Below are 22,947 nucleotides of genomic sequence, written 5' to 3'. Positions count from 1 at the left end.
TTCGCACGGTTATGAAAGATGATAAGATATCAATATATATTTATTGAGACATATAATTGATTTCATAGAGAAAAATATTTGGTTAGTAGTTAGATGACCTTCAACAAAGTCATACGCTACTCTTTTGAACCAAAAGAAAATATAAACTTACTAATTTTTTTCTTTATAAATACAAAAACAAAGAGAAGTCATAAAGAGAACTACAAAAAAATACGACATTAATCTCATAATCTTAATCATGCATTGAAAAATAAAAAGAAGTAATACGAAATCAATACATAATTTTTAGAGTTCTTGTCAATATCCATTCCCACAAACCGATCACCATTCAATAGCATTCATTTTATTCTTCAAGTCAAACTAAAATATGAATAAAATAAGTACCGAAAACATAACAATTTAAAAGACTAATGTGATCATCTCTCCAAAATATTACAATGCTTCTATAATATGAATAACAAATAATATCATGAATATGACTATTAATTATTTTAGAGTTGATGGTAATAAAAATTATGAGAGTAATGAAAATAACGATCATAAGTATTGCATTAAAAATATGAAAGAACAATTAATTGATATATTTATTATTCTACAATATTATAAAAATAAAATAAATAAATAAATAGAATTCCAAGCCAAAGATTATCTAGTAAAGATGAAAAACTCAAGAGACTCAAGGCATGATTGTGTGGCTTTTAGTGTTATTTAAAACTTGTAGTGAAGCATTCGTAATTGAAAATTCACGGGGAAAAAATATATTTAGACATTTTTGAGGAAGTTAAAGGCAAAAAAAGAAGAGAAATAGATAATTATGTCCAACAAAGTCATAACTTACTATTTTGAACCAATTTTTTTTTATATAAATTTACAACAATAAGTTTTTTATATAAAATACAAAATAAAGAGATGAAATAACTAAAATAAATAAATAAATAATACAATATCATTCTTACGATTTAATCATTAAAACATTTAAAACAAATATAAATCAATGCACAATCTTCCGAGCTTTTTGTCGATGTTCACTTCCACAACCCACAATCACCATTCAATAGCCGTGATCTTATTCTTTCAAGTCAACCAACGCATCAACTTAATGAGCACTGAAAACATGACGACTTAAAATGTTAAATGTGCTCATTTCAAGAAAATTTTACAATATCTCTATTTATAGGACTACAACATAGAATACCAAATAATATCATGAATTTAATTGTTATATTTTAGAGGTTATAATAATAAAAAGTCATGAGAGTAATGAAAATTAAGACCATTAAGTTTTACATTAAAGAAAATTAAAAAATAATTTTGCAGCAATTTCACATTAAGCATTTGATATAAAATTTTCATTACTTGAATTTCCTGTCAAGTTCGTACAATAAAATTCAAGTAATAAAAGTACGACTTACATATAAATAAAATTCGTTCCGTTCATCGGATGTCAAGAAAAAGATGAAATTTTTCCATTCAACAAAAAAATCTGCAGTAAAATAATCAAATCTCATATAAGTAAAAAAACTAAGATATAAAATAATATTTTATAAAGTTATAAAAAAAAATCAGATTCTTGACCAAAAACATGAGATGACTTCACCAAGTTAATCCTTAGCTCTACTATACATATAAATTTGATCATTTCTTTTGTAACAAAATTTTCTATTGCCTCTATTTATAGGACCATAATATTGAATACCAAAAGATATCACAAACATGACTATTAAAATGAATTAGAAGTTATGATAATCAAAAGTCATGGGAGTAATGGAAATAAAGACAATTAATGTTTTTATATTAAAGAATATGAATAAATGGAGTAGTAATTGTTCATTTTTTTACAATAATAATAAAAAAAAATAGCAAAAGATGTCAAAAAAATGAGAAAAAAGATAAATAGGATCCTTGGCGAAAGAAAGGTGCCACATCACTTTTTTTTTATCTAGCTTTATATTATATATAAATTTTACCAAACTTTATAAAAGTACTTAAAGCATTTAAAATAAATCAAGTCAAACAAATATTTTTAATTTTGCTCTTGACAATAATGTTAAGTGAGACTCAACTGGGGTGGAATGAGGGTGGTATAATTAAATAGTTGTCAAATAGAGAAAGGTGACATTCTCTTTGGACAGGCTTAAAAGGAAAGAATGTCATTTAAATTGAGAAAAAACGATATTATATCTATATTTTTATCCTTAACCATTTGGACATGCAATATGAAATCACAATATGATTAGGTTTGTTTGAACATGCAAATTGAATTTCTTAAGTTATATTTTCTTTTATAAACATGAAAATGAACAAGTATCTTAGAGAAGATATTCTAGAGGCCTAATTCCAAATAGAACTCAAGGTAGAGGAAGTCCTTCGTTCGGATAGGGTTCCTAACAAGTTGTGAGAAACTACATTAAAAAAATCAATTCTTATATAATTTTATCAACAGAGCAAAATATGGTTCATAAATAAGATATCATAATATCCTCGCATTGATAAATCACATATCTACATAATGCTTTTGTAAATAAATATTTGTCGTTACATAATTTTATAACGATTCACTAGCCAATAATACAATAGGTGACTATTCTTGATATGACCTTTCCACGTGGCACAAACAATCCATTCATACTTAGTTATGCCCGTTTGGATTGACTTAAAAAAATAGCTTTTAAGTCGAATATAAAAAGTCAAATTTAAATGACTTTCAAGTCAAAAAATAAGAAGTAGGGAGAGACCTAGTTTTGGTTTTTGACTTATTTTAAGTCATTTTTGACTTATTTTAAGTCATTGTTTACCTTGTCAAAAACTTCGTAACTTATTTTAAGTCATTTTTTCTAATTGCCAAACACTTCCAGAAGTAAAAAATTGATCTAAAAATAGGTTTGACAACTTTTAAGTCAATCCAAACACCCTTTGACCAATTTTTTTTGTAATTCTGAAATCTAGAATAACAATTTTAATAGTAATAATTCCAAACACATGTCCAACTCAAATTTAAAATCACGGGAAAATGCATAAATTACCTCCGAACTTGTCTCGAAATGTCAGTTACACGCTTAAACTAATATAGTGACCTATTACACACCTCTGCTACTAAATAGTGATTTTTTTTAATCCCCAAGATGTGTAGCACCACTCTCACAATGGAAGATGTATTACACTTGCGCCACATCAATGCCATGCCACTGTCACATCAGATGTCATATCAAATTTTGACTAAAATTCTCTATATCATTCAATTGTTTCTTCTTCAATGAACACCACCATGAAACCACTACCATTGCTGCCATATTACTACCAAATCTATATATTTCACCATAAAAATCAAACTAGTCACCATAAATTTCACCACCTACGATCAAATTCACCATCAAAATCATACTATCACCATTATCTCCACAAAAATTAGAAAGATCCACAACAAAATTTGACACCCATAAACAAACTCATCGCCAAAATTACATCATCACCATCAAAAGGTACAAATCCACCACCAAATATCACTACCACCATTGTTAATATCAATTTTTTCTTCTCCACCACCTTCAATTCCCGCTTCTTTGTCACCCCACACCAACAAATCCATCATTATATTATATTTTTTAAACTTAATCATCAATTTTATCAACCACCAACAAAGCCAAAGAGAAAAATCAAATATAATGAAAATTGTGAAATCGAATAAGCATTAAAATAGGATATGATGGGGGGGGGGGAGGATATTGGTGGAGGTATAGTGGGGTGTGGGGGTGTCAAATGGGCGGGTTGGATTGAAATTGGAGATAGTAAAATGGGTTGAGTAGAAATCGAGTTGGGTCTTGACNCGGGTTGGATTGAAATTGGAGATAGTAAAATGGGTTGAGTTAGAAATCGAGTTGGGTCTTGACCCACCCAAGTTTACTTTGGGCTCAAATGGGTTGGATTCAAATGGGCTAAAAAACGGGTTGGGTCTTGACCTGCCCAATTTGACCCGATTAATTTCAATAATTTTAACATAGTGATTTTTAACTTTTATAATCACAATTCGAATTTACTCTCAAGATTATTTTTTTCAAAAAAAAAAAGTAACAAATGGATAGATAAATCCTAAAGATGTTAAATAAATAATAATTCATACCTTTAATATAAGAACATATCTTAGTAAAGAGTTTAAAACGGGTTGAAATTGGAGATTGAATTGGGCTTAATTAATGATTCTCTTAAAGTTGGTTAGGCTTGAATGGTTGAGATTGAACTCAATCCAAATTATCTTGAGCCCAACTCTTAAAATTCTGGGCGGGTTACCTATGTTTGGGTTCATTTTTGACACCCTTAGTGGGGTGGATGAAAATTGGGTATAAAAAAATGATGAAAAAAATAAAAAAGAAGAAGATGGTTGCCTGTGAAGAAGAAGAAGAGGCGTTGGGTTGGGGGTGGAGGGTGGGGGTAGAATGATAGTAAAATGAAGATTTTAATTTATTTTTTTTACTGTAAAATCTTTTATTTTTTATTTTTATTTTTTGCCACTTCAATTTTAGAGGGTAAAAAAATTCATGTTTAAACAGTTAAGATGTGTAATAGATCGTTATGATAATTTAAGCATGTAACTGATATTTTAAAACAAGTTTAAGGGTAAATTTATGTCTTTTCCCTTGAAATAACTGACTAGTTATGTGGAGTACCTTTTTATGTCACAAAGAAGAATAGATCCCCAATATCACTTTATTTTTAAATATTACCCCAACTTTTTTTTTAAAAAAATAAATAAATCTCATTATAACTTGAAATTGTATTTATAATTTTGGAAACAACCTCTTCACTTTTTTTTTCATTTTAATATCATTTTATTTTTAAGTATTACCCAACTCTTTTTATTTTTTATAAGAACCACCTCATTTATTTATCACCTCAACTTTTTACTATCTCTTTATTTTAAAAATATTATCCCAATGATGTTATGGGAGACAGAAACATGACTCCATGCGGTTGATTTCCGGATCGTTTGGTAGCTGAATAGAGTTATACATGTATTGGTAATGTGGATATTAGTTATATATGTATTAGTAGTGTGTATTAGTTATACAAGTATTAGCAATGTGAGTATTAATAATGTGGGTATTAATTATACAAATATTAGTAATGTGGGTATTAGTTATGCAAGTATTAACTATGCATTCGTTATACAAGTATTAGCTATTCATGGTTTAGTTATGCATAAATTATTTCTTTGGGTGTTGTTTTTATATTAAAAATTAATAAAATTATATATTTTTTAAATTATAACATTTTTTACAATTATATCCTCTCCTTCTTTAACTTTGCTTTAACTTTTATTTGAATTAAAATATTTCTTTAATTATGTAGAAGAAGAAAGTAGTCAAGTTGGAGTGATAAGGGTAATATTGTCATTTTAACTTTTTATTCATGTATTAGCTATACATGTATTAATTATTTCACCTTCTACTCCGCATAAATAATACACAAATTTCCTTAATATTTTAAATTGTCAACCAAACGTCGTATTAATTTTATACATAAATAACTTTTTTTCTTATTCACCTACCAAACACCATATTAATTATATACATGAATAACTTTTTTCTTATCCACCTACCAAACATCATATTAATTATATGCACGAATAACTTCTTTCTTATCCACCTATCAAATGTCGTATAAGCTATACATACTCTAATACATACCAAACGACAATGTTTAATTGTAATATTATTTATTTTTCATATTATAGTGGAGTTGTAAGAATTAAATTGAATTATTTTACTAGTATTTAGAGATTGAAAATATAAATCATATTTATAAAAAATATATTTAAGTGTTTAACTTTTTCCAAATTTATGACCAAACTTAAACTTTAAAAATTTTCAAATAAAATAAAATAATTTTTTATTTTCCTCCAAATGAAAACAAGGGCACAATATATATCTAATTTATTCATTTCATGATTTCATATTTTGTCCAAATTTGACACTACTGTCCTAAAGTAAACGATTGTCCAAATTTGACACGTTTAAGAAATCGATAATTGTGTGGTCCTTACTGTTCTCATTGAAATTTGACTATATAAAAGCAGTACAAGAACCCAAAATTAAAAATTAAAAATCACATTATAACTGTAGCCCTTTTTCCACTGAAAATTATTGAATTCTTTCCACGGTCGATTTCTTGGTTTAATTTTCTGTTCATACAAATATATGGATACTGAATCAGGTAAATCTTTAAGAATTGGAATGAAATCTATTTGGGGTTTTGAAATTTGATCTAATTTGAGTTATTCTTGTTTGTGTAGTGATTGAGTTCTTGGGTGAGGTGCCATTGTTGCAGAGGCTACCCAGTTCATCTCTCAAGAAAATTGCCCAACTCGTCAAGGTTAAACATTATGGTAATTTCTTTATCATGTTTATCAAGAATTCAATATTATGTTATCAAGAATTCAAGATTCATCATTAGTCAGGTTATATAGTTAATGCTATTTCTTATAAGTTTGATAAATTTTAATAATTCGTCTTATTCTAGTTTGTACTGGATTTTTCATTATATCTATATCAAGAAAATCAAGATTCATCATTTGATTAATAGATTTATAGTTTTTTTTTTTTTCTGAAGAAATAGTGTATATACCCCGCCCTTATTGGCTTATTCTACTACTTAGAAGTGGGCATGCGTTGCTTTTACTTTTTTTCGTTTCCCACCCAGTGTCCGGTACCCACATTGGAGCCCGACTAAATTCGGATTTGCGCCGGGAGTCCCACATTGGGGATAAAACGCTCTCTAACAAAGGTGACTCCGTACTCAAAGGGGCTCGAACCCGGGACCTCTTAGTTAATGATGAAGGAGTACTTACCACTCCACCACAATCCTTGTTGGTGGCATGCGTTGCTTTTACTTGAAAAGCTTAAGTTGTTTCTTCTAGTTTATGGTCATAGTTCTCACAGAGTTTTCATTTGATGGTAGATCTATATAGAAAGAAAATATTTGTAAAGGTGAGAGTTACGGTATTTGACGCATTATCATTTGATGATAAACTATAATATCAAACGATCACCTTTTTTTTCAATTTATTTTGTGTTACCGTTGCAGATTGTGGAGATTATATTATCCGCGAAGGAGAAGCTGTGGATGGAATTTACTTCATATGGGATGGAGAGGTAATTCTGAGTGTTGTTTTTGCTTTGTTGTACTGAGTGTGTGTGAACATAAATCATGAGATTGAATTTTTTTTGTTGTTATGGTAATCTTATTTCCAGGCAGAAGTCTGCGGTTTCAGCCAAGCTGATGATGAAAATCGTCCTGAATTCCAGCTGAAAAAATTTGATTATTTTGGTCATGGTGAGGTGCTCCTTGCCATCTTCGTATAATTTTTTGCCTTTTAATTTTCTCTTGATCCCAACTTCCTAAATTAAGGAATCTTTTGAATTGACTATCTTGTCCTGTTATGGCCTCTACTCAGTGTTATCACCTTTTACTGTATAAATTTTTTATATGTTGCTTCAGAGTCTAGATTCAGTTATTGCCTCTCTGTTGGTCTCTTTTTGGCCTCTATTAAATTAGTACCACAGTCATGTTCAATCACTTTTAGACTTTCAATCTTAAATGTTGGTTGATTACAAGGTTCAAGATGTTATGGCAGGTTTGGCGACATCTAAACAGCCTGCCGAGGTGATCGCATTGTCTAAGGTACTGCCTCTTTCTAACCATAGAACGGTTTTCTTTTCCGTAGTTATTTCATGATGTCCAGGGGATTCTGCATCTCATTTTGTAGTTATGTTCTGATACATGATTAGTTACAATTCCACGTGTTAGTTAACTTCAGTGAAAAGTTAGTTAAGCAGTTAGTTAGTAACCGATTCTGTTTTAGCTTAAAAGTTCAAGTTAGTTCAATTCAATCACTATATAGCTTGTAATCAACTCATTGTACAAGATATGAAATATACAGATTCACTTTCTCTCTTCTCTCTGTTTCTCTCTTCTTCTATTCATCTCCATTGATTGAATCCTCGAGTTCTCTCCTGGACAATCTTTCGATCCTCGAATCGTTAGGATTCCTGTAATCGAGTAACATGTTCTAACTTTCTCTAATGGCAGCTGACCTGCTTAGTGTTGCCTCATGAGCATAATAATCTGCTCCAGCCCAAATCAATTTGGAACGCAGATCAAGAAAGAGACCTGTGTCCACTTGTGGAACACATATTGCTCTTGGAGCCTATTGAGGTATGTTATTTATGCCTTCTGTAACCTAATCGTTGACCTCCCATGCCTTTTACTTTATATGTTGGCTGTAAATTTCTGTTCTTTCCTTCTTAAATTTGTTAGACTCAGTCATCTTTGCCAATTTATGTACCAATACTCGGGTATGCTGCCGCCTATGACATGCTATGTCCTTTAACAAAATGTAGGAGTTTAATCTCCTTTATATTTCTGTCTTTAATTCTCAACACTAAAGAATTCTCTCGTCTTTCCTCCTCCCCATTTAGAGATATGGGTTGCACCTGATAGCTGATGGTGTTAACTAGTGAGGAGTTCGGTTTGTAAGGCAAATGGGTTTCGCTTCATGTTAGAGAGTAGAGACTTAATTGACTTGCATCGGGAATATACTGCTAATAAGTGATGTTGATATTCTTAACTACTTAGGCTAAGAAATGATCCTTTTTCTAGCTACTAGTGAGTTTCTATTTATATTTCTATTTTGCCGTGAAATAATTTTATTCAATAAACTGCAGCACAAGGGGGTAATGAGTGTATTCAGAAAACTCACAGGACTTGACTCCTTTAGGCTCTATGTGGCCAAGGAGTCAATGAGGTCCAATGCTAAAAAATATCTTTGATTTCCCCTCAAAGCATCGGTTATTTCTGCTTAACCTATTGTCGGCAGTATGCAAAAGAGGAACTTCTTGGTGCATAGCCGGTGATAGTATTTCATTCTTTACCATTGCACTTTGAACTCCGAGTCACTTGTCTTTCTTTTGTGGGATAATGGTTCCATTTATTTCATATGCTTTCTTTAACAGGCTCATAGATCTTTTAAAGGTTTGATTTGCTTAAGAAATAAGATACTTGTTCTTATGAATGCTTGAATTGTTCAAAGATAATTTGGTAGATCAGGATAATTGCTATATCCAATCACATGCGCTTGCAGATTGTTTCCCTTTGGAACATTTCTTTTTTGGAGGATTGATGTTTCATTGTATTACCAGTTCAATGTCCCCTTAGAAAATAGGAATATTTGGGAGTTCTAACATAAATGTTCTGTTGAAGGTGAACATTTTCCAAGGTATAACATTGCCAGATGCCCCTAGATTTGGGAAAGTGTTTGGAGGTCAGTTTATTGGGCAGGTAAAATTAAAATGCCCTCTTTCCCCGCCACACCGTGAGCCACTCACTTTAATTGGAGTTTAACTTCATATGACTTGGGACCTCTTTGTCAATAATTACTTCATTCTCTATGCTCTAATATGCAGGCATTGGCTGCTGCATCAAAAACTGTCGATTTTCTCAAAATTGTTCATAGTTTGCATGCCTACTTCCTTCTTGTTGGGGATCTTGAAAGTAAGTAGCTTTCCTTTATTATTTTTTGCCTTAAGCACTTTCGTTTTTTAAACCTTTTAGTGATTACTTAATTCTCTATGCCTACTGCCAATGCTATGTCTGAAATATATAGCCAATATAAGCTAATGCACATATCTTTGAGTTCTTTGGAATCCTATGTCAGTGCGCACAACTGTATGATTTATCTAGTGTTGTTTTGGAAATCTTCCCTTTTAATGAGTGGCAATGCGTGAAAGAATTTATGTCATGCTTGTGTTCGGTTTCCAAGAGGTACAACGTGTGCGCAATTACAGGTTTGCATAATGCTGAGCAGAAAAAAGAGACTTGTTTATGTTAATAACCTTAACCTTCTTTTGAATTTTAATTAGTAAATATAAACATATTATTACTTTCAGTTTGTTAGCATTCTTAATATTTTAACACCCTCAACATTTTGAACAGAGGTTGAATCAAAACTACTGATGAAAAGAATCAATTTGCAATGGTAAAGCTCCTTAGTGCCCTCGACAACTACATATTCGCATCTAGTTGAATTTCTAGCCGGTTTTGGTTTCCTTTCTAAGGTGGAGGTTAGAACCTAGAATGATTTCTCTGCACCCACCCCCAACGAGAAAAGACACAGAAAGAGGATGAGAGGCCCAGTGTGAGCTCTGTGTTACTGTAGGCATGTTGCTTTGGTGTGGTATTGGACAAATTGGCTTTTAATTGAAGGGGCATCAGGCAGGTATAGCTAGTGAATGCCTTTGCCAATCATTAACCCGCATAGCCAACTGATCCTTGGATGCTGGTAAGATATATAACAAGCTGGCTAGGGGTGACAACTTTTTGCAGGAATCTTTCCTACCTACACAACATCAATTCTTGACCTCTTCACTACCCCATATGGGAGCCCTCTTCTAAATCGCAGAAAGTGGCTTGTTGGGGTTGAGGCCTAATATCTCAACATAAGGAAAAGGTGGGGTATGCTGGAGCCTCTACAGTTTCAAACAGCCCTACTCTTATTCTTGAAGTCTGGCTTTCTACCGCATTCTTCACCTCAGTTCTCTCTCCACCTTATTCTGCAAGGCACTTATAATTATTATCAATTATCTTCTTACATATATAGGTTAAGATTATGGAATACTTGCCGGTAATTAGGGAAGTTCTCTTGATGTGAACTTTTCTTCATGGAATCTGAATTAACCTTGTTTCTAGTAGCCAAAACTCCATATTAGGAGCTCCAAAGAGCTAATATCTTTTTTTATATGGTATCAGACCTTTCACAATGTTGGTAAAGGGGCCTCTTGTATACTGTCTAGAAAACCAATTCAAGACAAGTTCTATTTTATTTTATCCTCAAATTCCACTTCATATATTTGTATATCAGTATATGTACATATATATGTTTGTTCAATAAACTAGAAAGAAAACAGACTTGGTAGTAGCGCTGCTAACTTAGTTTAGATGCTTAATGGAGCCTAAATCATTGTTTACTGTTTATAATTATAGCCAAAAGTTCTCCACCCTGATTATGTCTGTCATAAAAATATCGGTGCTGAAGAATGAAAAACATCCAACCTGTAGGAGTTAGGCATTTTTAGTAGCTCAACTGCTGCTTTTCATTGGATTGCGACTTTCTTTTAAATGAAGGCATCAACCACTTTGCTAACCGTTCTTAGAATGCTGAAGGCTTTTTGATAAAAGCTCATTTCTTTTTCCGTGATTCTTCATGTTGTGCCTTGTTTGGGTTGTGTGGAGGAACCGAACAAACCTCTTCTGTTGCTAACTTGCTGCATGTGCTGTCAGTTAAGGAAGTATAACACCCTCAGATTGGTTTGATTTTTATTCTATAGCCAGAGTTATTGAAGTAATACAAATCTACAAGAAATCAGAAAGTATTACTAGTATTTTTGTGGTTTGAACTATTAAGAAAAAAACTTCCAAGAAACCAGTGTGTTCATGTTGGGGTCTGCTAGTTCTAGTATGTATCAGCTTGCTGAACTCTGCTGACCATATGAGTTTCTTACTTTTCTTCTCTGCTCTGGCTCTTTGGTTAGTTGCCAAGATATAAGAATCATCATCCTTCACAAGCTGACCTTAAATGTTAGATTCTATATGGTTTCCATGTCATCATTGCTCTCCTCAAATTATGAGTAAATAATTGGCTAACATGTATTGGACTAAAGTGTTTCCCTGTCTGGCTATTGATGGGTTGTAGGATTTTAAGCCTTGAACGATTTATGAAATACATTTTATTTATTGACTTACTAAATGATTGCTGTTAGATTGAAGAAAGTTTGCTAATATGGCTTATTTACTCTGTTACTTTCTCATGTGTTCTAGACTGAGGAGTCAGTTCACTAGGGTATAGAGTGTTTGATCCCAGTAGAATTATCTATATAAACCTCTTCTTCATGTACCAATGTAAATCTGGTTGAGTAAAAACTTGTATCTTACCTAGTCTCACACTTATGATTGTAGTTCCAATCATATATCAAGTTTACCGTGTACGTGATGGAAAGAGCTTTGCTACACGGAGGGTGGATGCAATTCAGAAAGGGAATGTCGTATTCACACTGCTAGCTTCATTTCAGGTGATTTATCAGCCTTTCATCAAGTTGGTCACATCTTAGCATACCCTTTTTTGTGACTCACTTTTGTAATTCAGCATAAATAGGTTTCCTTAATTAATATGATTGTAGCAAGTTGATTTTATTTATGTGAAGGCATGAACTTGCATGCTATGTAATGAGAATTTGTGGTAGAAATACAAACGGTGAAGAAAAAGCATTGGAAGTATCAATATAGAAAGTGTTGCTATGAATGAATTCAACTCAACTTGGGATTTCTATTAAATTGTCCTTCATATTCTCCATCTGTGGATATCATGTTTGCATCACATGTTAATATTAACTTTTAATCTTCTAATCTCACAAAATAACAAAGAAAGTTGAAAGTTAGCTAGGTGTACTAGGGAAAACAATTGGATCGGCTGATAACTTTCAGTCATTTCTGAAATGCTTTGTTCTGCTCGTTTTGAATTCCTACCATGGAATACCCTATTCTTCTGATCGTTTCCTGATTCAACTGCACGAAAACCCTAGACTCACAATGATGATTGGGACTTCGATGGATCACTTGTTTTTGCCTAGAATATTGCAGTAACTTTTTTGGTCAGATGCAACTTTATATGACACACTTTATGTGTTCATTACACCATTATCTTTTTACTGGTTGTTATGTTTGTAATATTTTTCTTAAAACTGCATTTATTATTGGTATATAATGTGACAGAAAGATGAAGATGGATTTGATCACCAAGAAGCAAAAATGCCTGATGTGCCTGATCCAGAAACGGTAACCTTCTTACAGTTCAATGAGCTTTGCTATGTCTGTGATTGTGCTCTAAGCCCTCTTTTCCTTGTGCTTTTGTTGAAATCCAATCACAGCTTTTGTCAATGGAAGATTTGAGAGAAATGCGCAAGACTGATCCTCGACTTCCCAGGTCAGTTATGCCATCATAATCTAATGTTTTAAATTTGTTATAATTTGGTGTACACATATATTATGTGGTAATGTGTTGTAAATAGTGTGGTCCATAGGCTTAAAAGTATTTGCCTTGACGAAACCATTTAAAATAATTAGGTGAAGAGGAAGTAATTTAGCAAATCGTATGGGATACACTACACTATTGAACTTGTGTCTTTGGAAGTGTAACTTTTCCAGCATGAACTGTCTTATATTTTTGAATACTTTGGCTTCAAAGTGGATATAGTAGTACATGCTTTTGCTAGTCATGAGTTTCATTAAACAATTCTCATGGCAAGCCTGATTAACCATTTCTTCACTTGTAAGACTTCCTTTTAGCAGAAAAGAAACATGAGATTTCAGTCGGGTTATGTAGATTCTTTTGCACTCTAGAAGATCTAATGTTTATTAGAACTTGTGAGTCTGGCTCTAAATAGATTGAATACCAAATAACGAATGATTTGATGGAGCAGACTAATTAGTGACCTAAAGCCAAAAATAAGTTGAAGGCCTAAATTTTAATTATTTTTTTATGATCTTAAACTAAAGATATATATATATATATACCAAAATATTTTTTAATCTTAAACATATCAGGTGGAAGTTAAATTTAAAAATTGATCCATAAAATAGAAACATTCTTTAATGTTTTGAAACAAATTAAAACATTCTTTATTTATTTTTTTGGTAAAAAAACTTAAATTATTTTATTATTACTAAAAAATTAGGCCCTTCGATTTTGGGGGCCTAAGCCATATGCCTCATTTTTAAAGGGCATTGAGCCACCCCTGCCCTTTAGATGGAAGAAAAAACTGCATGTAGAAAGACCTGGGAAAAAATCTGTTGTAAAAAATGGAAATAATGCAGAACTATTTGAAGCTGGAGAGATAAAGAAAGAGGTGCAGAAAAGATGCGGGCGCTTTTGAAATAAGAGATACGGAAGAGGGCAGCGCAGAGAAAAGGAAGAAGTGAAACTGGACTTGTGACAGAAAAGAATAACAGGGAAAAGGAGAATGAGATGAAATAAGAGGTTTAGAATAGATGCTGTTGCATTGGGAGGATAACTCAAGCGGGATGATGGGGAGAGATAGAGAGAGAATGGAGATATTTACAACACGGTTTTACAAAACTATGAGATCCATACTATATCATCTATTAGTATAGATGCTGCAGTTTGTATGAAAACAGATAAGAGAGAAGGGTACAGGCAGAGAAGAGAACAAGTGAATTAGACATCTGAAAGAAGGGAATAACTAGGGAGGAAGAAGGAACTCAAGGCGGAGAAGGAAAGAGAGTGAAGAAGATATCTGGAATACGGTACGACGAAATTTGTTTCTGACATTGGTCATATCACCCTTAAAGAGGTAGTTTTAACTCTCATTATGGAGGAAAATGCCATAAGCTCCAAATATGATGGAGCACCTATAAATTCGCAGATGGAAACATATGACTGTGATGATGATGACTGATGACAACTTGGTGACAATGAAACCAAGTAGACACAAAAGCTATAGGGATTAGTAAGATCCTTAATATAGCAAAATGGTTCTTCTTGTGACAAATACTTCCTAGTTAGACTTTTTTATTGATGTTATGAAATACCTCCTAGTTACACTTATCAATCCTTTCGGATCTAATTTTCTCTCAAGCTACTTACACTAGGAATTCCAACTGTAGCACCTAGGAAACAATTTTAACCGAACAAGTCACTACAATGGATAAACAAGCCAGTGAAAAAGCAAAAAAAATATTCTTATAATTATATTATAAGAACTACGTCTCTATCCCAAGCAAGTTGGGTTTAGCTACATGAATCTTAGACTACATTGACAAAAACTCTTTGTTATCCCAAAAAATAAGGAAAGGAACAATCATAAGAGAATGTAAGTGAGAGAAGGTTGGAAAATGCTAACCCTGCGTACACAATTTAGCAATAGGAGTAAGGATGGTGGAAGTCTCTTGTTAATATGAGCATCCTTTTGTGGTGGCAATCTGGTTCCAGGTCCAACTACCGAGCTGGGACATATTTAGCTTTTAAAGCCTGTAATGCAACCGTCTGACATGTGAACAAAGGAATGCTTTGTTTTGTTTTTATTTTAGGTTTATCATTGTGTTTTCCAGGAGCATTTGGATTTGGGTTTAAGGGGATATGGGATTTTTCTTTTGGATTCTTCTGTCAAAAGGAAAACACAACAAGTTGGAAGTTGACCTCTTTTTGTTTGAATTCAAAACATTTCATTAGTTGCCATCTTATGAAAGGCATCGTGACGTAGTGAATTAACAAAATTTAAATTAGGCCTTGACACGGCACATAATTATCGTTTCCTTTAGCAAGGTTTAATTGAGAAATAAAGGTCATTCTTGTTCTTAGCACACTAATTTAAACCTCAAATGATTTTTGACAACTCTGAATTTAATTAATGTGAGGGATAACGTTATCAAGATTAATTGATTGCATATTTTCCTACCTTGCCCCGAGACCTGAAAATTGAAGCTGCATAAAGCTTTTTTATTCTGTTTGTGGTTACTTATTTTTGGGATCCTTGGTTAGGTGATGCTAACAGTGAATTTTGACAGGACATACCGAAATAAGGTTTCTACTGCAAATTTTGTTCCCTGGCCAATAGAAATAAGGTTTTGTGAACCTAACAATGCCACTAATTACACCAAGTCTCCTCCAAGGTTGGTCGTGCTTTCAGCTATTAATTTCCCTTCTGAGGTAGCAACTGTAATTAACTAAATTGACAGTCCAAGGTTTGCATCATCTCTTTCCTACGCAGTTTGAGATATTGGTTCAGAGCAAAAGGAAAACTTTCAGATGACCAGGCTTTACATAGGTAAGCTATCAGTCCTTTCATCTAATTAGCTGAGCTCATACTTAAAAGGAGCAAAGCAGTCTGTTTGGTAGCAAATCAGTCAGCAAGAGACTCTCATGAGTAGATTTGTTATTGATAGAGAAAGAGTTCTAAAGGATACTTGAGGACTTGGGGTACACAAGTGAACACAACTTTGTTATCTGCACTTCTTTGGGTATACTCCCACTTGGGACCGTGTATAGCTAATATTAGTGCTTAAAAAGTCGTATATTTTTTTCTTCAAAATCACATTTCTTCCTTGTAGGTTCATATTTACCATCAAAAGGGAACATAAAAGAAATTAAAATCAGGAACATATTATTTTAGCATACCAAAGCTTTTACATTTATTGCAGAATTGAGTCCATATTTCAGTCTGCATCTTTTCATGCAATATTTTTGCTGGTTGCAGATGTGTTGCAGCATATACATCAGATCTAATCTTTCTTACAGTCAGTCTGAATCCTCACCGAAAGATGGGTTTCGAGACAAGTTCTGTTAGTCTGGATCATTCGTGAGTTCCAACAACTTGTAGACCATTTTGTTTTTTTTTCTTTAATGTGCCAGCTTTATATTTATCTTGAATATGTCGATGTTTGCCTGAGCAGCTTATCATCAAATTGTTGCTTGTATTGCCTTTCAAACTCATGAATATTTACTTCTAACAACACAACATCACATATTTGCCTATGCATGCCTTCAACTATTGATTCTTCAGCCATGAACTATGGTCTCTTTAAGAAATTGCCACTAGGCCTCTGATGGTTAAGTGGCATTATACAGGGTTGGGAAACCTGCAATCTGTAGTCCTTACAAACTTCTACAGAGCCTTCCTTACCTGAGTTAAGGCTGCTCATAACACACCCGTGTGGGTCTGATCCCTGCCTTTGGTTGGGAAAATAAATAGAAAGGTAAAAGAACAATAGAAGGCGGCAGTGAAGGGATATGGTGGAGTGATGTTGGTAATTGACGTCCAAGCCTAGGTTTTACTTCCACTACTGGTGAAGGAGTTGCTGGAGGGCATTGAAACCCGTCCCAGATGGTCTCAGTTGGACCTCTTTTTGCTAATCACAACTTCTTGTAACAATTGTCTCTTATAGGATGGGAAATTAATGTCTCCAAATTAGTGATTTTTGTGTTATTGACATGAAAATCTGGAAATCCGAACTTTCCAGATTCTGATAGGTCTTTGATGAGATTCTCCCATAACGTTACACATGGAATTTAAAGATCAAAATAGTGTTCAAGGAATATCTTACCTGAATCATGAGTGTCTTTTATCTCTTTTATTGCTAGTTAAAGGAAGGCACTTGGCATGCAAATGTACTTACATTTTTACTTCCGTCCCTTTTCCCAGGATGTGGTTCCACAGACCTGTGAAAGCTGATGATTGGATACTGTTTGTGGTAAGAAAGAAAAGTTAAAGTACTCGTGATGTTTTTAAGAACCACCATCCCTTTACTAGTGGTTTCCATTACTTGCAGCCTTCGCTCTAACTGTTTATCATTTTATAGATCAACAGTCCGACTGCTTATAATGCACGTGGCTTTGTGTGGGGGCAAATGTTTAATAAGAAGGGAGAGGTAAAGTACTAGTTCTGAGAAGTGTATTCTGTGAGCTGCCAAAGTTGTGTTTTGTTCGTTTTATTTTCTTGCTTTGTTAATGTGCCTATTTTTAATGCTTGTTGATCTCTAGCTCGTAGTGTCAATTACTCAAGAGGGCTTATTGAGGCCAGCCAGAAAATTACCTGCATTTCGACCAATGCTCTAATCCATGCCAGGTCGAATGAGAAAAGAGGAGTAGTCACTACAGGTTCATTAGCAGTAACACTGCTGAAGAGCTCAAATAAATACTACAGAGGTCGTGAATGAGAATAAAGATAGCGGGTTAACTTGTGATAGAGTTGAGCTATGACTGTATCTGTATTTTATCATACAGAAGTCAGAACATCCCCGCCATAGTCTCTGTACCTCTCACCTCACCTTTATATAATCCTAACCCCCGCGAAAAGAGGCATTGAAATTGTTACATTGATCGACTAGATTGTTAAAGTTAAAAGTTATTGTTTTTTTTTCAACTTTCATGTTCTACATTCGCTATTAGAATAAACAAAATGTTGCAAATAACTATTTGATTTCAAGATATCATTTGTTAAATGTCTTTAGTTGACTCGTGTATGTGTATGAACACTGTTTGTTTCAGAAAATTTTTTCAATGTAATTTCATGAGTGTTGTGACTACTAAGAATTGAGCTCTCTTTTAAGCTTTCTTATATTAATTTGCCTTGTTCACTTATAACTAATATGCAACTATACACGTAATATTAATACATTAATACTTGAATCATATTTTTTATATATAAATTAATCATATATCATAAGTGTGTGTATATATATATATATATATATATATATAAAAGAGAACTCTAGGCCCGCCTACGTGGCGCCACAATCAAGATTTCCTTTTAATTTATTTATTTTCAAAACTAGTCTTCCCTTTCATAAAAAGTTGTGACTTTTATGAAAAGTTGTAACTTTTATGAAAAAATTGTGACTTTTATGAAATGTTATGAACTTTTCGAAGGGTTGCAACTTTTCCAATAAGGCACAACAAATATTTGTTCACACTATTCTTTGTTGTTTATAAATAGAGGAATTTTCTTTCATTTTAAAACAACAAAAATTCTGAACTTCTTATTCTTTTTCTTTTGCACAATTAAACATTTGTGTACTTTGCTCCTATTGAGTTGCTCACTTACACCATTGCTTATGTTACAGATCCTGGTATTTTTTTTTACAGTCATAAATTTATGCTTATGTTATTAAGGATAAATGATAAGATGTTATAATTTTCATTTTTCTTTACATTATTAATGTTCGTTACTACATAGTCTTGTATGAAAAATAATATAGTGTTTTAGTTTTAATGGCTGATAAATTTTAAGTATTATTTTATAAATTTCGTGATATTAAATTCTCGCGCGACCATTAAAGCATTGAATCTATTCTATTCTCGTGGTTAGTCAAAAGAAATATTACGACCAGAGGCAGGACATAAATACACACAAATAGGACTAATATTGATCCCTTAATTTGTGGGACAGCAATTGTTTTAATTTTAAGAAATTGAAATATGGTAAATAAATTTATCTTATCTTAACAATATTTTTAAAACTAACAGTTGTGTTGGGACGATCAAAGCACTAAGGAATGGTACGTCCAAATTGTACCTAGTAATTTTCGACCCATATTGACCCAGTTTAATTGGGTATTTCAACACCTGACTCTTTATTTCCATCTTGGCATTTTACATCACCTCAAATCCTTGAGTGAAGCCTAGGTTTGGGGTTTAATTAATGGGCAAACAAAACAAATCTCATTATTTAAAACCCTAATTACGTGTTTTATATTGATCCCGTCCGTACCTATATTTCAAAATATATTTGGAATCTATATGGTATTCCAGATACAAGACTTGGTACAGTTTGACCCATTCTCGTTCTGAAACAAAAGATCACAAAGAGAAGAGTTGTGTTTCAACAATAAAAATGATGAGAAGTAGATCTAGGCAAAGCAATTTCTAAACCCTAAAATTTCAAAGAGAGGTGTTTAGCATGCAACTCATTTCTTCTTCTCACCACCTCCAGTAGCCCTGGATCACAAAAAGACAAAGATAAGCACCTAGTCAAACACAATAGTCATAAAAGTGTATAATATTCAAGTTGACATGCTGTCAATTACCTCATTTTACGGAGAACACTGGACATCTCTTCACGCTTCTTCTTTGCTCTCTTGTGAGTACCCAGCTTCCTCTTGGCTACCTTAAGAGCACGTTTGTCCTTTCCAACTTTAAGAAGCTCAGTAATTCTCTTCTCATAAGGTGCAAAACCAGCTACTTCCCTGACAAGGCTTCTAACAAAATGTATTCTCTTACTGGTTTTCTGAACAAGAGACAAAGAGAAGCAAACCTATTAGAAGTCCTGATCGAATTAGATTTTGAGAATCACTTTTGTGTGTGGATGAGTTTAGATATTGGTTAGATATCCAGAATGGGTAACATCTGAAACATTAAGAAACAAAGAGATCAAAAGCATGGAAACCAGAAAACAACTTACCCCTTTCCTATCAGAAGGGCGGGGAGCCAACTCTTTCTTAGTAACAACATGTCCTTTGTTAAGACCCACAGAAAGGCCTGTATTTGGCTGCTTTGGAGCCATCCCTACAAATAACCAAGGCACATAAGAACCAGACTAGTGATTATAAGCAGCTATTATTCAACTATGGTAGGCATAAATGTCACGTGTCTGGTTCTGGTCCTACAAACTACAATTAACACTCGTATATCGATGACCATACTGAATTTGCAGAGCATATCAGAATCGTTTGATAAGGATGCATTAGAAACAAAAATGCATGCATTAGCTTTGTGTATTATTAATACCTTGTTTGGTAAACTTTTTTAGCCTATGTTAAACTAATGCAAGCCTTAGTTATACACTCTATTTGGTATTATGCTATGTATAACTAATAAATGGTATTAGCAATGCAAGAGTTTATAATGCATGCATAAGCATGGTTTAAGACACAATTGCCCTTCAAAACCTTTTCCACATCCTTACCACCATATTTGTGGAAGGAATATTTGTGAACAAATAATTAATTTTAGAAATTATGCAATGCATGCTATTTTTAATTCACCAAACCAGAGCATAAAAAATAATCTAAGCATAACTAATGTTAGAATAACTAATATCAACATTACTAAAACATCCTATTCAACACTATTCTTATACACTCTACCAAACAATCCCATAGAGTAGAAAATGTATGCGTCTAAACCAATAGAACCTGTTAGGTGGTTACACAGTAACAGGTACTGTTATGTGAATAATGTCTGTGAGATGCTCTTTTTTTCAAACCGGCCAAAAAATAGATATAAGGAAATGGAGAGAGGAACATAAACTAATCCACTTCACAAGTTGGTTTTGACTTTTGACACTTCCTACACTTAGAAGCCAGTCAAGAAAATAGTTCATACTCTCAAAATAATCTAAACCAAAAGGGCACACTATAGTTTATATTCTCATTAAATTCTATACTAATACAAAATCAAGATACCATGCCAAAAACCAAGTTCATGTCTAACTTAATTTCTTGCAGCAATGCTGTTTAAGCAAACATAATCAACTGATAAAATCACCAAAATGGAGATCCAACTACCCTTTTGTGTCAAATAGATTAAAAGGGAAAATAAGTCTGTATTAATCAAAACAATCCATAGCTTAACAAAAATAAGCAAAGTCATTTCATTCTCGATCAAAACACCAAAAATACATATCCAACTACCCTTTATGTAAAATAGCTTAATACTACACCAAAGTAGCATATCTCTTCATCAAGTACTCCCTAGCTTAACTTTCTGAAATGCGGAAGATAAGTGGGATCACTTTATCAAAATAGTAAATGCAATTTTAGCTGAAGTCACCGGATTCAAAATATAACTGCATTGATCACCCCTCCGCGACAACAAATTCAACTCAGTATAAAATTATTGTAAAATTATTTTCTATACATATAATACTAGGTTTTAAAACAATGGATGCACCTGCACACACGTATATGTACTATCTATTACTAAATGCCTATTTTAATCTAGAAAACGAAGCATATATTACTGAACAGCATATAAATCGCACACTAACCTAATCAGCTCCAATAGAACTTTGTTACTCCTAGAATTTTCACCAAGTACCTGCAGAAGTGCAAAAACAAAGGGCAAAAGATTAGTGAGATAACAAATTACAGAGAATTTAGATTTCCAGTTTGATTTATCTAGGGTTTTGACCTTCGACTGAAATAGTCGCCGGAAGCACTGAGAGCAGAGCTAGGGTTTTTTCTGATTGCAATACAGAATTTATATTCTGCATATATGACGGGAAGAAGGGTAGTTTTGGTAATGATCTAACATATGATAATGTTTTAACATTTTGATGATAAAGCCACGCAGTTTCTAAATTATAGAGTTAGCACCTTCAAATTTGTAAATGTTGCAAGTACACCCTTTCAAGTAAATATTTTGATGAATTCCTTTTTTTTAGTACCAGATTGCCTTTTTTGTTCGTTAAAAAAAAAGGAAAATTGTATGAAATAACAAACTATTAATTCAAATTAAATTTTATAGTCATAGTGTATTTTATTTGTAATTCGTAGGAAATATTTCATTTTTTTGTCATCTGGTTCGGTATACAATTAGTCATTTTCGATATACAATTACCCATTTGGTATACAAATGTATAAAATGCGTTTGTGTTTGTATAAAGTGAGACAAAAGTCTATATACAAATACAAATACATATATTTTCGTCCTATACACTTATAATTATACAAATACAGATCTTATTATACAAATTACAATGTATAAATGAATTTATACAAAACTGAACAATTTGTATAAAATTAGATGTATCTAGCGAATTATACAAATCAAAAGCTCCACAGCAAACATAAAATTTGTTGTGGAGCACAATTATACAAACTATAGTTATAACATATAAATATGATTTTTATGTTTGTTATAAGTGAAAGTTGTTCTAAAAAAATCGTATTTAATAACTTAATAATTTTGGTCCAAGTTAATACCTTGACGCTCGAATTCCATATTAAAGGTTAAATACTTTGAGACTTTTTCAAAAGTGGTTGTGTTTTTCTTTTAATAAAATATCCACACATAAAACATTGTTTTTGTCAAATTGATAAAATTATGGAAATTTTATGTGCTAACGTAATTGTGTTGATTGAAAATAATATATTTAAGTTGAAATAATTATCGTAAATTAAACCCAAACTTATTACAAAAAGAATGATGAACATGGGAAATAAGCTACTTTTAATTAGCTAAGAATTAATTAGTCTTAATTTGTAACTTATAGAAATAGAAAAGTATTTAATATAACATTTTTACAAACAAAATATCTATTAATATGCTCAATGTGATCATGTTGGACAGGATTGTGGTCCAAATAAACATTGTTAATATTGCCACAA

General features: G+C 32.5%; 2 protein-coding genes across 3 annotated transcripts in view; one reads left to right on the top strand and one right to left on the bottom strand.

Moving 5' to 3' along the window:
• The first annotated feature begins 6,072 nt into the window (after window positions 1–6,072).
• Window positions 6,073–17,764, top strand: LOC125877364 (acyl-CoA hydrolase 2-like). Its single transcript, XM_049558682.1, has 17 exons — window positions 6,073–6,207; window positions 6,287–6,379; window positions 7,078–7,145; window positions 7,245–7,326; window positions 7,628–7,674; window positions 8,083–8,208; window positions 9,253–9,330; window positions 9,456–9,543; window positions 12,004–12,116; window positions 12,817–12,879; window positions 12,972–13,027; window positions 15,628–15,732; window positions 15,831–15,887; window positions 16,317–16,418; window positions 17,262–17,310; window positions 17,419–17,487; window positions 17,600–17,764. Exons 1-17 carry the CDS (start codon window positions 6,192–6,194, stop codon window positions 17,672–17,674), a joined length of 1,287 nt encoding a protein of 428 aa, XP_049414639.1. The 5' UTR covers window positions 6,073–6,191; the 3' UTR covers window positions 17,675–17,764.
• Window positions 17,765–19,390: 1,626 nt separating this feature from the next.
• Window positions 19,391–22,947, bottom strand: part of LOC125845665 (60S ribosomal protein L36-2-like) — a 102,050-nt gene continuing 98,493 nt past the window's right edge. The window contains exons 1-5 of one of the 2 annotated variants that reach the window (XM_049525211.1): window positions 21,749–21,832; window positions 21,606–21,655; window positions 20,019–20,122; window positions 19,645–19,844; window positions 19,391–19,555 (exon numbers count right to left, since the gene is read on the bottom strand). In XM_049525211.1, coding sequence (XP_049381168.1) covers window positions 19,525–19,555; window positions 19,645–19,844; window positions 20,019–20,120 — 333 coding nt within the window. In that variant the 5' untranslated portion in view covers window positions 20,121–20,122; window positions 21,606–21,655; window positions 21,749–21,832 and the 3' untranslated portion in view covers window positions 19,391–19,524. Of the gene's footprint in view, window positions 19,556–19,644; window positions 19,845–20,018; window positions 20,123–21,605; window positions 21,658–21,748; window positions 21,833–22,947 lie in introns of those variants that run through there. The other variant, XM_049525218.1, reaches the window with a different exon arrangement.

Source organism: Solanum stenotomum, chromosome 1, assembly GCF_019186545.1.
Source record: "Solanum stenotomum isolate F172 chromosome 1, ASM1918654v1, whole genome shotgun sequence".
Lineage (NCBI taxonomy): Eukaryota > Viridiplantae > Streptophyta > Magnoliopsida > Solanales > Solanaceae > Solanum > Solanum stenotomum.
The sequence above is the reverse complement of the archived record's forward strand: the minus strand, read 5'-3'. Positions and strand labels throughout refer to the sequence as shown.